The sequence below is a fragment of the Nipponia nippon genome, unplaced genomic scaffold (genome assembly GCF_047370975.1).
Source record: "Nipponia nippon isolate SJK-2023a ecotype South Korea unplaced genomic scaffold, ASM4737097v1 scaffold_20, whole genome shotgun sequence".
In the NCBI taxonomy this organism is placed as follows: Eukaryota; Metazoa; Chordata; class Aves; order Pelecaniformes; family Threskiornithidae; genus Nipponia; species Nipponia nippon.
The window spans coordinates 1,921,849-1,935,259 of NW_028262337.1; the positions used below are offsets into that span (position 1 = coordinate 1,921,849).

General features: G+C 38.1%; 1 protein-coding gene across 4 annotated transcripts in view; it reads left to right on the plus strand.

Moving 5' to 3' along the window:
- GHR (growth hormone receptor) overlaps positions 1-7,938 on the plus strand; it is a 133,373-nt gene extending 125,435 nt beyond the window's left edge. For all 4 annotated transcript variants that reach the window (XM_087759828.1, XM_087759825.1, XM_087759827.1 and 1 more), the window contains 3 exons: positions 1,978-2,068; positions 4,795-4,864; positions 5,123-7,938. In XM_087759828.1, the coding sequence (XP_087615954.1) occupies positions 1,978-2,068; positions 4,795-4,864; positions 5,123-6,085 (1,124 nt within the window). In that variant the 3' untranslated portion in view covers positions 6,086-7,938. The remainder of the gene's footprint in view (positions 1-1,977; positions 2,069-4,794; positions 4,865-5,122) is intronic.
- The last annotated feature ends 5,473 nt before the right edge of the window (positions 7,939-13,411 follow it).

Consider the following 13,411-nt stretch of genomic DNA (forward strand, 5'->3'; position numbering starts at 1 on the left):
TACTACATGAAAATCAGTCAGTGAGATTGAGAATGTACAAGTTCCATATACACGTTCAGAAGTAAACTCAGCATGACTGTTTCACAGCTCATCAGAGAACAAAAATACAGACAGCTTTAAGAATCAGAAATAGTAACTGCTGTTGCACATCTTATAGAGCCTAAAATACGGTTAAATCTCATACTTCATCCTGTAAAATGAGCACTCTGGTAGCAAAGAGAATTGTCACTTCTATTAAAGTGTTATACTGCTGGCTAAGTTTGTTATCAGAACGATGTGCTTTTCTGATCTGCCTGATACTATCAAGGACAGTGAGTGTTTTTCTGATTCTTGTACTTGTTTTTGAAGTGCTATTAAAGACAGAAGAAACAGCCATTGAGCACCACATTTTTTCTATTAAAAGAATGAGACAGTGCCTTTACCTAAAGCATTCTCAGGTCTGAGCTACTAAATTAACTCTTCAAAATATGAGCTCTTCAGCAAATTATTTTAACAAGCTGCTTCACTTCATTTTCCAGGGTATTAGTGAAGGTGTTAAATAAAACCACCCATAACTCTTATCTTTCAAAATCTTGCTAGATTCCCCTTTTTAACTCTCCATATTACTGGTTTTCTTTCCTAATTTATATGAGCAGGTAATGTTCTGGGCATACGGCGTTATTTTATTAACCCCAGCTGCATTAAGTTGTCAAGGTTTTCATATGAAAAAAATTAAAATACTATGAAAATCTAAGGCCATCCTACAAGCACAGTTTTCCTCAGTCACTACTACCCAGATTCTGCAAGTTGATCCATATCCATACATCTCACACAGCAGCCATGATCTGTTTTGATTGAGAATTTGTTCTTGCCTGTTTTGTATATGACCTTTAGGAACACAGAATTAAAATTTGAATTTTCTGTCTATTAAAAATTTAAAGTAGTTAAATTCAAATGTAATATTCTAACTTTCTGAAGCAGCTGGACATTTGCAGGTCTTGCTGACATGACAAGGAGTTACTGGTTCTCCATTAAAATAGGGACCTAACACAGACATATCCAGATAGGATTTTACTCATGCCTGAAAACGTGTCCAATCAAAATCTAAGCTGGGACCACAGGGCTAAAACTAGTACCTGAATTTTATTTATATGTCACCAAAAGGACATATATTTATGTTCACGTATAGAATTCTAAAGCTTTTTGTCCAGTATTTCTTGGCCCAAAACATGAGTGAAGTTTGTATGGAAAACTTAAAATTGGGAACAAATGAGAAGAATCTAAGTCTACAGCCAGAATAAATTTCTCTATACTTTGTATTCTACAGCGTCAGCTTAAGTATAATGGAATTGCCAGTATTCAAAAGATGAAACATTTCATTTATCGGCATTATTCTTCATTCCTACCAAATTGCATTTCTCAATGACCTAAATTCTCTGTAGCCACCTGCAAGGTAAATAACAGGGAGAATTTTTTTTTTTCACTTGATGGTTCACAACATAATTAATGTTAGGCCTTTAGAAAAGGGAGTGGTATGCTTTTTGACACCACCATATTTTAGTTTCTGTGAAAGAAGAATAGCTTGCCTGTGATTTAGTATGCTATTAATAATGTTCTCTCAGCTTGGGCGAACAAGTGGTAACACGGTCTGCAGCATTATATGCCGTCAGGACTACTGGTAGCATATTCCAAGCAGGCAGAATGTTCCTCATGGCTGGTTTTGCTACATACATTGTCTGTACTAAGATCTTGTTTATATTTAAAAACTCAGTCTGCTTTTGCAAGGAGTCTCAGTGGACACAAAAACGCAGTATGGAAACTATTGAGACCAAAAGGGTATTTTTATTTCTGCTTAACAGAGAACTGTCACATTTAAGTAACCAAAAATTCTCCTGTCAGTTTTTGCCACTTTGGAATCCTCAGGCAGTGGAAGAGAAGGTTGAAATTAAAGATGCAACAGAGATACAGATTTCTGCTAACGTGTTGTTGTTGTTTCAGAAATTGAGTTTCCATGGTTCTTAGTTGTTATCTTCGGAGCATGTGGGCTGGCCGTAACAGTGATCTTAATCCTGCTGTCTAAACAACCAAGGTAGAGAGTTTTTATTTGTTGGATTTTATGTACTTGTAGCTTAAAAAATGGGTGCTTCCGTTGTTTCAAATCTGGGGGACTAGAAACTATTTTGAGGATTGTTGTCCATTCTCATAAGCTACATGGATGCTGGCGTATGTACGTACTGGGCCTTCAGCAGTGGGTATCTGATTATGTTGACAGCTCCTCTTCCTTTTGGATTGCAGAACATTTTATTCTACAGTATTTACATACTTAGTTTACTTAGGGTTTGAAGGGGATTGGTTTTTTAGTCAATTCAAATTTTGTAAATACTATTTTTACCCACATACTGTTCAAAAGTTTCACAGAAACATATGTCTATATATTTGTTTTTGTTCTTGGACTATTCCACTAATCTCTGACTATTTCTTCATTGAGCCAAGGGAAAGAGCTTGAGTCATAGGGGAGTATTTGGTCTCTGTGGATAGGCTTCAGCTCCTATAAATAACAGGAATAAAATAAAACAAAGCACAGGATTGTGTCATTTATAAAAATTATAAAATTGTGTCATTGCTAAAAATGAAACAATGACACATATATAAAAATGACAAAATGGTCTCAAAGTGAATTCATCCCCTAATATGGGGATAGGCTCTGGCAGAATAATTCAGCTTGGATGTCACACCAGTACTGTCCTAGACTATGGAACAACACCGTGGTCAAATCCCAGTGCGCACATGCTTGTTGTCAGTGGTCTTGTATATACACTTCAAAAATGAACACTGAGGTGTTTTGCATGTACCAGCATAAGGACATAAATGAAAACAATATGGTGCAGTTGGAGCAGCTCTAAAAAAATAATTCAGGCAAGCAGCACTATGCTTTGGCAGAGCTTAATTTCAGGAAGCTACTCCCTGCCATAGCACCCTGGTCGCAGAGTTAAGAGCAAGGCTCCTGATACAATGCATGACAAAAGCTTGATGTGTCAGAATGGGCAAGAACAACTCGCAACGTAGGATCAGGAGCTCACTAAGGTCAGCACAGTGAGCAAGGAGTGGCTTGGTCACAGAAGATCCTGAGGGCTGAAGCATGTCTCTGATCAGAGCTTATTAATCTTCCATGCTAATCATGACTGCTGGAGGAGGCTTTTCTCCACTGAGGACCCTTCATCTGGAAAGTTTTTCTGGACCTGTAGGCCTGCACCCTGGTTCATGTGGTGGTAGCAGTGGCAATGTGTTCTACAGAAGAGCAGGCTGCTCAGGTTTCCAGTAATGCAAAATATCCAGGCTCAGTTTCCTCCTGTATCTGAAAAGATACCAATTCATATTTCCCTCCATTCTGATCTCACAAGATCTGAACCAGGCTCCCTAGGACAGATGCCATAGGGTTAGGCCATACTCTTTTTAAGAGTTGAGAGATGCAGGCTTGAATTATGCAAGGCTAAGAAAGGAGCAGAGTGCAGTTCTCCTTCCTGAATGATTTCTCCAGGCAGCGAGTGGTAAAATCCTTTGTCTGTTGCCTTAGAAGCAGTGCCTGGTCCTGTCAGAATAGCTGATTTGTGGATTCACATCTAAGCGCAAGTCTTAAACTGGTACCATGAGAGCCCAGCCAGTGCACAGCTAACACAGCCCCTCCAGGGATTAGGTGGAAAATTACAGGATTTCTGGCTCTCATTGAGGCTTGCTGGGCAGAACTTTGAGGGTCTGCCAAAAACAGAAACAGCTGGGGGATTTCAGCCTTCCATAGTTAAGCAGAAGGTGCCTAAATTTCTTTCTAGCACTCATAAGACTCCTCTCATCCTCTCTGGACCTTACCAAGGTCACTAACAAGGCAGCAAAACTAGTATTTGGATTTGGATCTACCATTCCCACAGCTTACTTTCTAAAACAGGCAAGTAACCCAGTATAAAGAGAATGTTGAATTTTCCTTTTCGGAACTACATTTTATCTGTTTGCAAAAGAAGCAGGGAGGTAAAATGGAGGAGATATAGGCATGACCTGCTATTGTTGGATTATTATTAATGGGAAATCATCCTTCTGTTTGGGTTCTCCTTTTTTTTTTTTTTTTGGTCCCCTCAAAGAATTAGAAATTCACTTTATGAAGGATTAGAATAATATGTATTTCCACAGTATGTACATGCAGAAGCAAGTTACTAGTCCTTTCTCTACAAGGGTAAAACCCTGTTGTTATCATATATTACTTGTTATATTAATAATTCGGAAAACAGAAGTGTCATAGAGATGGCAAAATACTAGCCTAAATTTTTGCAGTTGTGTTTCTGTTTTATTTATTAGTTCTAAAGTAATTCCCTCTTTTCACCAACTCTCTTTTTCTATTCCCCTATTTAAATTATTTGACTTATGCAAGACTACTGTGTCCCTGAAAAAAAAAAATTGGCAAAGTCACTCTGCACACTGAGGCTTGTATCAGGTTCCTTTGAAAATTACATAAAAAAGGGAAACTATTGACAGAGCTCTAGGAATTTACTCTATATAGAGCATTAAATTATCAAAAAAAGACCGGACTCCAAAATGGATTCCCACATAAACGTATGTGATTTCAACAAGGAAGGCTGCAGAAAACTTGGGGGGTTTATTTGCAGTGAGAGAAAACAATCATTCTTTTCCTTAGGACTATTTGAAATTGAATCTTCAAACATTTCAGTTTTGAAGTAATTAAGTATAAATGCAATGTAAGGCTCTCTTCTTTCTAACTTCCTCGAAAAGGACCACTGTCAATTAAAAGCCATCATTTATTTTTTCCAGGTTAAAAATGCTGATTTTTCCTCCTGTGCCAGTTCCAAAGATTAAAGGGATTGACCCAGATCTCCTGAAGGTAATATTGTGCTCTAAAATCTACAGTGGGAATCATTGTAGTAGTAGCAGGTGATAATTGTTGTCCCAGGCAGAAAAATTTTGTAGGAAAAAATTATGACATGGGGGAGTTGCCACAGAATTAGTCTTCATAAAATAATAAAAAAAACCCTTGCAATTATTAAATCAGCTGCAGTTACCTTTCCTTAAATTAATATCATAAAAAGCACAAGCATTTTTATTATTCCCTTTATGACATTCTTTTTTTCTTGCTTTATAGAAAGGAAAGCTAGATGAAGTGAACTCCATCTTAGCCAGCCATGACAACTACAAGACGCAGCTATACAATGATGACTTGTGGGTTGAGTTTATTGAGTTGGACATAGAAGACCCTGATGAAAAGAACAGAGTCTCGGATACCGACAGGCTCCTGAGTGAAGATAATCTGAAATCACACAGTTGTTTGGGAGCGAAGGATGATGATTCTGGACGGGCCAGTTGTTGTGAACCAGATATTCCAGAGACAGACTTCAGTGCAAGCGACACATGTGATGCCATCTCTGATGTTGATCAGTTCAAAAAGGTAACTGAAAAAGAAGAGGATCTCTTGTGCCTTGATAGAAAAGATAATGATGAGTCACTGCCAAGCCTTGCCAACACAGACACCCAACAGCCACATACAAGTACTCAGTCCGAAAACAGCCAGCCATGGCCACCTTTTGCAGGCAGCATTGACTCAGCTAGTCCATCGGTCCATACTCAGCTAAGTAACCAGAATTCATTGACAAATACGGACTTTTACGCGCAAGTGAGTGATATTACTCCAGCAGGCAGTGTGGTACTTTCACCAGGGCAGAAATCCAAGGTGGGGAGAGCACAGTGTGAAGGCTGCACAGAACAAAACTTTACCATGGACAACGCCTACTTCTGTGAGGCAGATGTGAAAAAATGTATTGCTGTGACTTCCCACGAAGAGGATGAGCTGCACGTTCAGGAGCAAAGCTGTAACGAGGATGCTTACTTCACCACAGAGAGCCTTACCACTACCGCTATCAATCTTGGAGCTTCAACAGCAGAAACCCCAAGTTCAGAGATGCCTGTCCCAGACTATACATCTATTCATATTGTTCACTCTCCACAAGGCCTTGTGCTCAATGCAACTGCACTGCCTGTGCCAGATAAGGAATTCAACATGTCTTGTGGCTATGTGAGCACAGACCAGCTGAACAAAATCATGCCGTAGCTCTTCTTTGACTAGGTGTGTGCAGTATTTCACAGCAGAGAGTCAGCTCGGGCTTGTATGCTGAAACCAAAATGAAGTCTAAAAGTTTCTTGTGGTTCTTATAATTTTAACTGAAATGTTGCAACATAAAATATTCATCAGAATATTCCTATTGTGTTCTGTAAATATTATCTATGAATTTGTCTTGAGACTGTTTTACTAGCAGTGACTGTCTTGTTCTTGTGGGTGTTGATTTTTGTGATACTAAACATTGAAATTACTATGTGTAATGTAACGTAAATCATGCATTTTGATAAAGCTAAAAATCAGGTGGTTTAAAGTCTAAGAATTTAGTAAAAACCGTGCTGTTGGCAGAGATCTTTATATCAATATTGGGGAACTGAATATATAGGTGAAAAAACAAGAGTATGTTGAATAAATAACACATCTATTTTGATTTATATAAATTAATAAAATATATTTTAATATTTCAGTCATAAAAACATAAACGTTTTCTATTACACTACACACTGTAGTTCAATTATGAAGACCCATCTAAATAATGTAATTGCTGCAATCTTAAAAAGGAGTTTTCTGTTTTATAAAAGTTTTGTTTGCAGCAAAAAAGAAAAAATAGATTTTTACAGAGGCATTTTATACCTCCAAAGAAACCTGTAGAGAAATTTTGAAATATTGTAGAAACTTAAAGTAACTGATTCTATTACTTTCTTATGGTAACTAATATAAAAATATACATTCAATTTAAAGTTTTGTAGAAAACTTTAAAATGTACAGAATATTTGGGCAAATTATTCTGTTCATCAGATTCTGATTAATGCTAATAATATACTTTTTTATAAGCAAAATGATGTTGACCACGGTATTAAACAGTGTGGAACTATACTTTCACTGAAAATTTTTGAGAACACATGAATAAGCTCTGGTGACTTAGCAGCATAATCTCTTCACATTTGACCAACTTCTGAAGCCCTCCTACAGCCAAAGGTATCACTACATTTATTAGTTTGCGCCACATAAAGTCTTGATTGAAAAAATAAAATAAGGACTTCAGGAGTTAGCCAGCAGTTAATTTTTAAAGATATAACAGGATTAAAAGACTTAAGTGGAACCAGGGAATTGAATACAGTATTGTTCAAAAGTGTTTTTCAGTTTTGCAGCCTAACAGCCTCTCCTCTGACCATGTTAGGCAGATTTTGAGAAGGACAGGAGAGAAAACTGAAACTCAGTGGGAGAGCTCTCTTTGTTCTTACGCATATTAAGAACTTGACGGAGCTTTGCAATGAACTATTATTGCTTCAGAAGTTACCTTCCGAGGCCATGGTTTCATCATAGCAGGGTTCTTCTTAAAAGGCAAATAGGGACGTTAATTTCTTCTCTCTGACCTGAACAGAAGTGCATGAAGTGCAGCGAATGCAGGTCTTACTCATGATGTCTCCCACTGAACTCACTGATGCTCTCTTTGTGACCAAGGGCTACAGGAGTGGGCCCAGCTATTGGGTGGGATTTTTAAGTTTAGCACGTACTTTATGGTAAATGTGCATTAGATATTCTGCTAATTTGCTGCTATATTTTTCTAACAGCTACATTATTTAGTTTCATATAAAATTTCATAGATGATAGACACTAATGCAAGTAATGCCTATGTGTGTGTTTGGAAGAAGTTTCTTACTCTGTTTCTATTGCCAAAAATAGTTAAATACCTCAATCAACTCAGAATGTCATTTTGGTACTTTACTGGTCACACAAGCCATTATACGCCGGTCAGAAGATGTGTCTTTCAGTTTCTATTTAACTTGCCTTATGTCAGTGTTTTGTTTGTTTTTCTCAGAGTTTAATAAATGTATTGTCTTTGATCTGTCCTGACACAATGCGTTTTATTGCAGATAATTAATTTTTTTATGGAAAACAGAGATTTTGTAAGGAAAAATCAAGTATTTCTCGTTGAGTAAAGTAGAATGCAGCTTTCCTTAGAACAGAAGCAATGCCTAATGAGATCAGCGTTCTCACTTATTGATATGTATATATTTAAAAATAGAAGCACGGACCTAAATTTATAGATGGAGATAGGACATGCTGTACCCAGAACTGGCCAAGACATGTGTTACTAATTTAGCAGACCAGTTTACCTTTGGCTGGAACAGCCTGTGGTTGCAAATAAATAAGGTGCACTAGTTCAAGATTTATACCTACAGTTGAATCCACAAATCAGACATTCAATAGTTACTTGTAGTGATAATTAAAACCTAGCAGTATATGAACTCTGAAATGTCAGATAGTCTGTCTCTGTGGAAAATGCCGTATCTTGAACGTCTCCTAGTGTGTAACCTGGTAATGTACTACTGCCTCTCTTCTCTCTCTAGCGGGAGGGAGGGAGCTGTTGGAGGAATCCAACTAGACAAGGGTAAGCCCTTTCCTCCCAAGGGAATCAGGGTGTGATTCCATTCCTCTACACAGATGTCCAGTGCCATTTAAGGTACATAATGGGGCTTCCAGGTGCTGGTCCAGAACTGCACAGGTCTTGTGTAGATTCCGTCTTATCTAAAAGCCTGAATGATGGTAGATGCCCATGTTTCGACACTTGAATTGCTCCCCAGTGGAATAAAACAGCTCCAGGAATGTAAACATCTTTGTGTCAGGTAGGTCTAAGTTACCATTATAGTTAATAGTCTAAAGAGCTATGTAGCTGACCAGATAGAGGTGTCTGCTTTAGGTGAGCTGACAGGGGCTCTCCATTCTTCAGACTAGACTGGGAGCATGGACATCTTGCCCACATTCAGATGCCAAATATATTTGTGAATTAAGGTGTCTTGATGTTGATCTGAATTTCACCTTAGCTGAACTGTCGGACAAGGTAAGCCAGAGAGGGGCATTGGTGTTCTCTTACACTGTCCGTAGAAAAAAATTCGTCTGTAGAACTCAACGCAAATGAACTATCAGGATGAGTAAATATGCTTGCTTATACCTCCTGCTTGAAGAACTAACCTTCAGAAGGCTTATGCCTTTTATAAGGCTCTAAAAATACCTGAGCTGCAGTGGGAGTTGGAGGATTCACAGCTGGACTTTAAGAAACGGCGGTGAAGACGGTGGTTCACCACTGCCACGTGGGGAACTCCAGCTCCCACTACGCTCACCTGTGCTAGTTCCAGTGCTCTCTGCCAGTGCCCTTCCATGAGCTGATCCAGCTTTCTAAAACCTGAGAAAATCATAAAAGTGAAGTATCAGGAGTTACCTTCAGTTGATTAATGAGTTAAACTGATTGAGCAAAGTCCTGGATGAACGCCAGGGAAGAAAGGCAGGACCACATGGCCAAGAGCAAAGGAGGGAGGAGCTAGGGTGATCTTCCCAGGAGTATCTTCTTGGCAAAAACAGCTCCCTCATGCAGCTCACTCATGCAGACAAGAAAGAGGAGGAACACACAGCTCAAGGTAGGTGTGTGTTGGCAGGGACATAGTGTAATGACCTCTTTTGGTGGTAACTATCACTGTGGTCAGCTTAAAGGGACAGTGAAAATCCAGCTTGAGCTCCTTTCCACCTCCAGCAGCAGTGCAGCTCAAGTGATCACATGCCTAATGACCGCAGTCTGCATACAGTTCACAGATGGGTGTTCAGAAGATAAATCCAAGTGTCAGACTTGAACTTTACATTTTCTAATGGTAATCCGCTGTTTTCCTACAGAACACAGCAACCTATTATTTCAAGATATGATGCACTTGCCAGATACAGAAAAGCTTACATTACATGGTTGCAAAGCAACCTGTTTATTTACTCACCGTTTCTTTGAAGTGGGGGAAAATATATCTGTGCTCTACAGAAATTAGCTGTAGGTGGACCTGTACGAGTGGTGTAGATGACAACAACTGGATTCAGTTGTAATGAAAAGCAGATGCAGCTATTAAAATCGATGCATCTAGTAAGCTGACACAAATATTTGATAGGTTTAATTTTTTTCACTACAGGCTTTGGTATTTCTTTTGCATAATATGAACTTCTTTAATATATGAAATTTAGCTGACTAATGATACATTAGCTTCCTGAAGTTAGTCTGAGAAAGCAGAGAATCCTTCCACATCATGTTGCAAATTGTGAGAGAACATAGCTGAACTCCCCTCCTCCAAACTGGAAGGAATAGAAGTCTGCAGAAGGCTTAGTGGGAGTAAAAGCATAGTTGAAGAGCTGACAACTTTCTGTAGCTTCCTGTCATGGATGCTATAAATGACGCTTCCACTACGGTCCTTGGTCTGCTTTTGAGCTTATGCTGAAGGAAATAAAATCTGTTCCCTAGGAGACACTTGAGGCCTAGGCATGCCAGGAAACTGATTCCTCACACTTCTTGCTTCAGTAGTAAAACTAACAGAACATACATTTTACATATTTTTTCATTTGCATATGACACCTTATGATATTATGCCAGAAAGATAGGAAGTATAGAACCATACAGTGTCGGGTAACTTTCTCATACTAAGAAAGAAGTTAAATTTTGTGGTCTATTTCGCAGCAGCTATCTGTGTAGCACGTACAGTGCTGCAATCTCGAGTTACAAACAAAGGAAATACCAACCTTGACCTTCTGAATGGAAAACTTCTTCAGGAACTAATTCTGTGAGCCAACTAAATGGAGTTTCCTTGGAAGAGTAAGGCACAATTTTGGAACACCATTCCTAGTGGAACTGTGCTACCAAATGAGTGGGTCCAACTCTTCTTCAAGAGCCATCTGAGCGCCGTATGCTCGTTACCCAGAGATGTTATGATCATTATGAGCACCCTGTCCTCCATCTGTGGCCTAGCTGTGTGGGATTCCTTAAGCTAACGTGTTAGAATTCCTTCTTTGTCATGGGATATTTTTTGATGGAATCAGAAAGATTTGCTAGTGCCTTGAAATGCCATGAAAACTTTCAAGTGAAATTTCCTGAGCCAAATTACTGATGTGCAACTCTGGGCAAGGACCTGTGTTAACTACAATTAGATTTGTAAACCTACAGTATTTAAAAATTCAAAATTTTACTCAAGCATAGTTTATAAAATTTGTAGTGGTAGTCAGACTACAAGAACAGGCTAGCCGAAGAATGACCTATTTTACAAAAAGCTCTAGGGACACAAAGTCTCTTGCTTTTACAGTGTAAATAATGGCAAAGTTGTATCACTTTCTTCAGAATGTGATTAGTATTACTTAGCTGATTTCTACCAAACACCAATCAATCAATTATAATAACCTTCTGAATTTACATCCTTGAGGAATGTATTAATGACCGTTTAGAAGCAAAATGCATGCTTTTAACCTGGCACTAATAGTTGAGCACTGTCACAATCAGAAATAAAAGAAAGTAGAAGCATATGTGTCTTTACAAGTTGTCCTCCTGCTTCCATATTGTAGTAAATGGTGCTTTAGACACAAGCATTCCTTTCTCATAAGACTACCCCCAACTGTATAACTTCCATAGAAGAAGGGCTAGTAGTCAATAGAGGGAAAAGTAAGAAACAAAAGAAAACAAACAAAATACTGTCCAAATGGACTCCTTCGGACAGGATCAATTAGACAGGATTTTATAATCTCTGGAAAACGTAGTCCGTAACAAAGCAGTATGTTCTTATGGTGTCCTAGGTGTATTTAAGAAAATATGCTCCCTGCCAATCTGACACACACGCATTTGTGTGGTTCAAACACTCGCTACTACCACTGATATTTTTAGGAGTACAAGAAAACTACGTCAGAAGTTCAGCATTACTTTAAAATACGAGAGATACAGAATTACAAATAAATTATGAGAATTTAATTGTTATAATTGTGCTTAAAATTGAAATTATAACAGTTTGACCCATCACTATGTCAAAAGAAAGATAAATCTGATGTAAATGGGAAAGCAAAGGAATGCAGGCTAGGTTACTTAGGAAACCAGTGGAAGCAATACAATTCCTTCTCTTGACTTCGTCCTTCTTTCTCTATTGCTCTTCATCCCTAAGGTTCATCAGTCTTCTTTGTCATATACTATTTAAGCTGGATAGAGTATCTATCTGTCAAATGCTTCCAAGCAAAGAACGTTTTTGTAGGCTCACACTGTGGCTTGGAGGACAGAGCTTTGGCATGGTTGCAATGCTGACATGGCTGCAGTATAAATAGTAAATAGTAATTCGTAAGCTGAAAATCTTTTGAGGAGAAAATTATTCTAGTGACTTCAAGTTTTACAGAAGCAAATCATCAAAATCAACAATCTATTTTTGCATAACTATGCTCTCTCTGAAAGTGACTCCAAGTGGATGATATTGATACACTCTAATGAACAATACTTGACTACTGAAGAACTCAGGGCATAAGAATATCTGAATCTGCCTGTGGGCAGACAGACACTTTCTTCCTGGTAGCACAGATTAAACTTTCGTATTAATGTAGTTAAATTATGTAGTCTAGGTATGTGATTAGGCATGGGTAGGTATGTATATGCTTGACAAAATTTAAACAACATCAACATAAATGAGCATCTGTGTCAGACAAAGAGCAAACAAGCTGTGCTACAAATTAATATTTTCACTGCTGCTTGTGTGATGGTTGAGACTTCTAAAACAAAATATTGTTCTGACAAGCTAAATGACTACAAAGATCTCTTAGGATCTAATGACACATGAGGGGCTTTTTTCCTCTTGGAAACAGCACGTACCAGTCTGTCTATGCAACAAAGTGCTAGAACATGCTGTCTACCCTCAATACCATATGGCTAAATATTTTATTAAAAGTTATGCTGCAGACGAACACAGGCTATTCCAGACAAAGACTTGCAGACAGCATAATACAGTGAGCTGGTTTTCCATCTGCAGTAATTTAGAAAGTTACTTCAGAAGGCAAACCAAAGCCATTTGAAGTTGATCATGTGGTACATCTAACACAGAATATTGTGCGATTTTTAGATCTGACCCTAATGACTCCTTCTGGAGATTACAAAATCCAGGTTTTTACAGAGTCACGGAATGATACACATTTTAGAAAATTTAATTTCCAATTTACCTAGTATTTACCTTCCCTTTTTTTTTTTTTTAGTTCATCCTGCATCACAGAACACTGCTGTTGAGATTAGAAGAACATGGAATTCGTACAAGTGACACCAGAAATTTACTGCCTACCAATGTCCTGTTACAAACAATTAAACTTTTATTTTGGTACATACCATAAACACTAACGCTAAGCCATTATTTTTTATTACTGAAACTATAAAGCAAAAATTAGGTCATCCTTTGCCAAGGAAAAAGGCACAAGTACAGAGGAAAAAAATACTTTGTGGAAGAATATTCCTGTTCTGTTTCTGAACAAAATAACAGCTCAAGCACATGCTGAAACTAG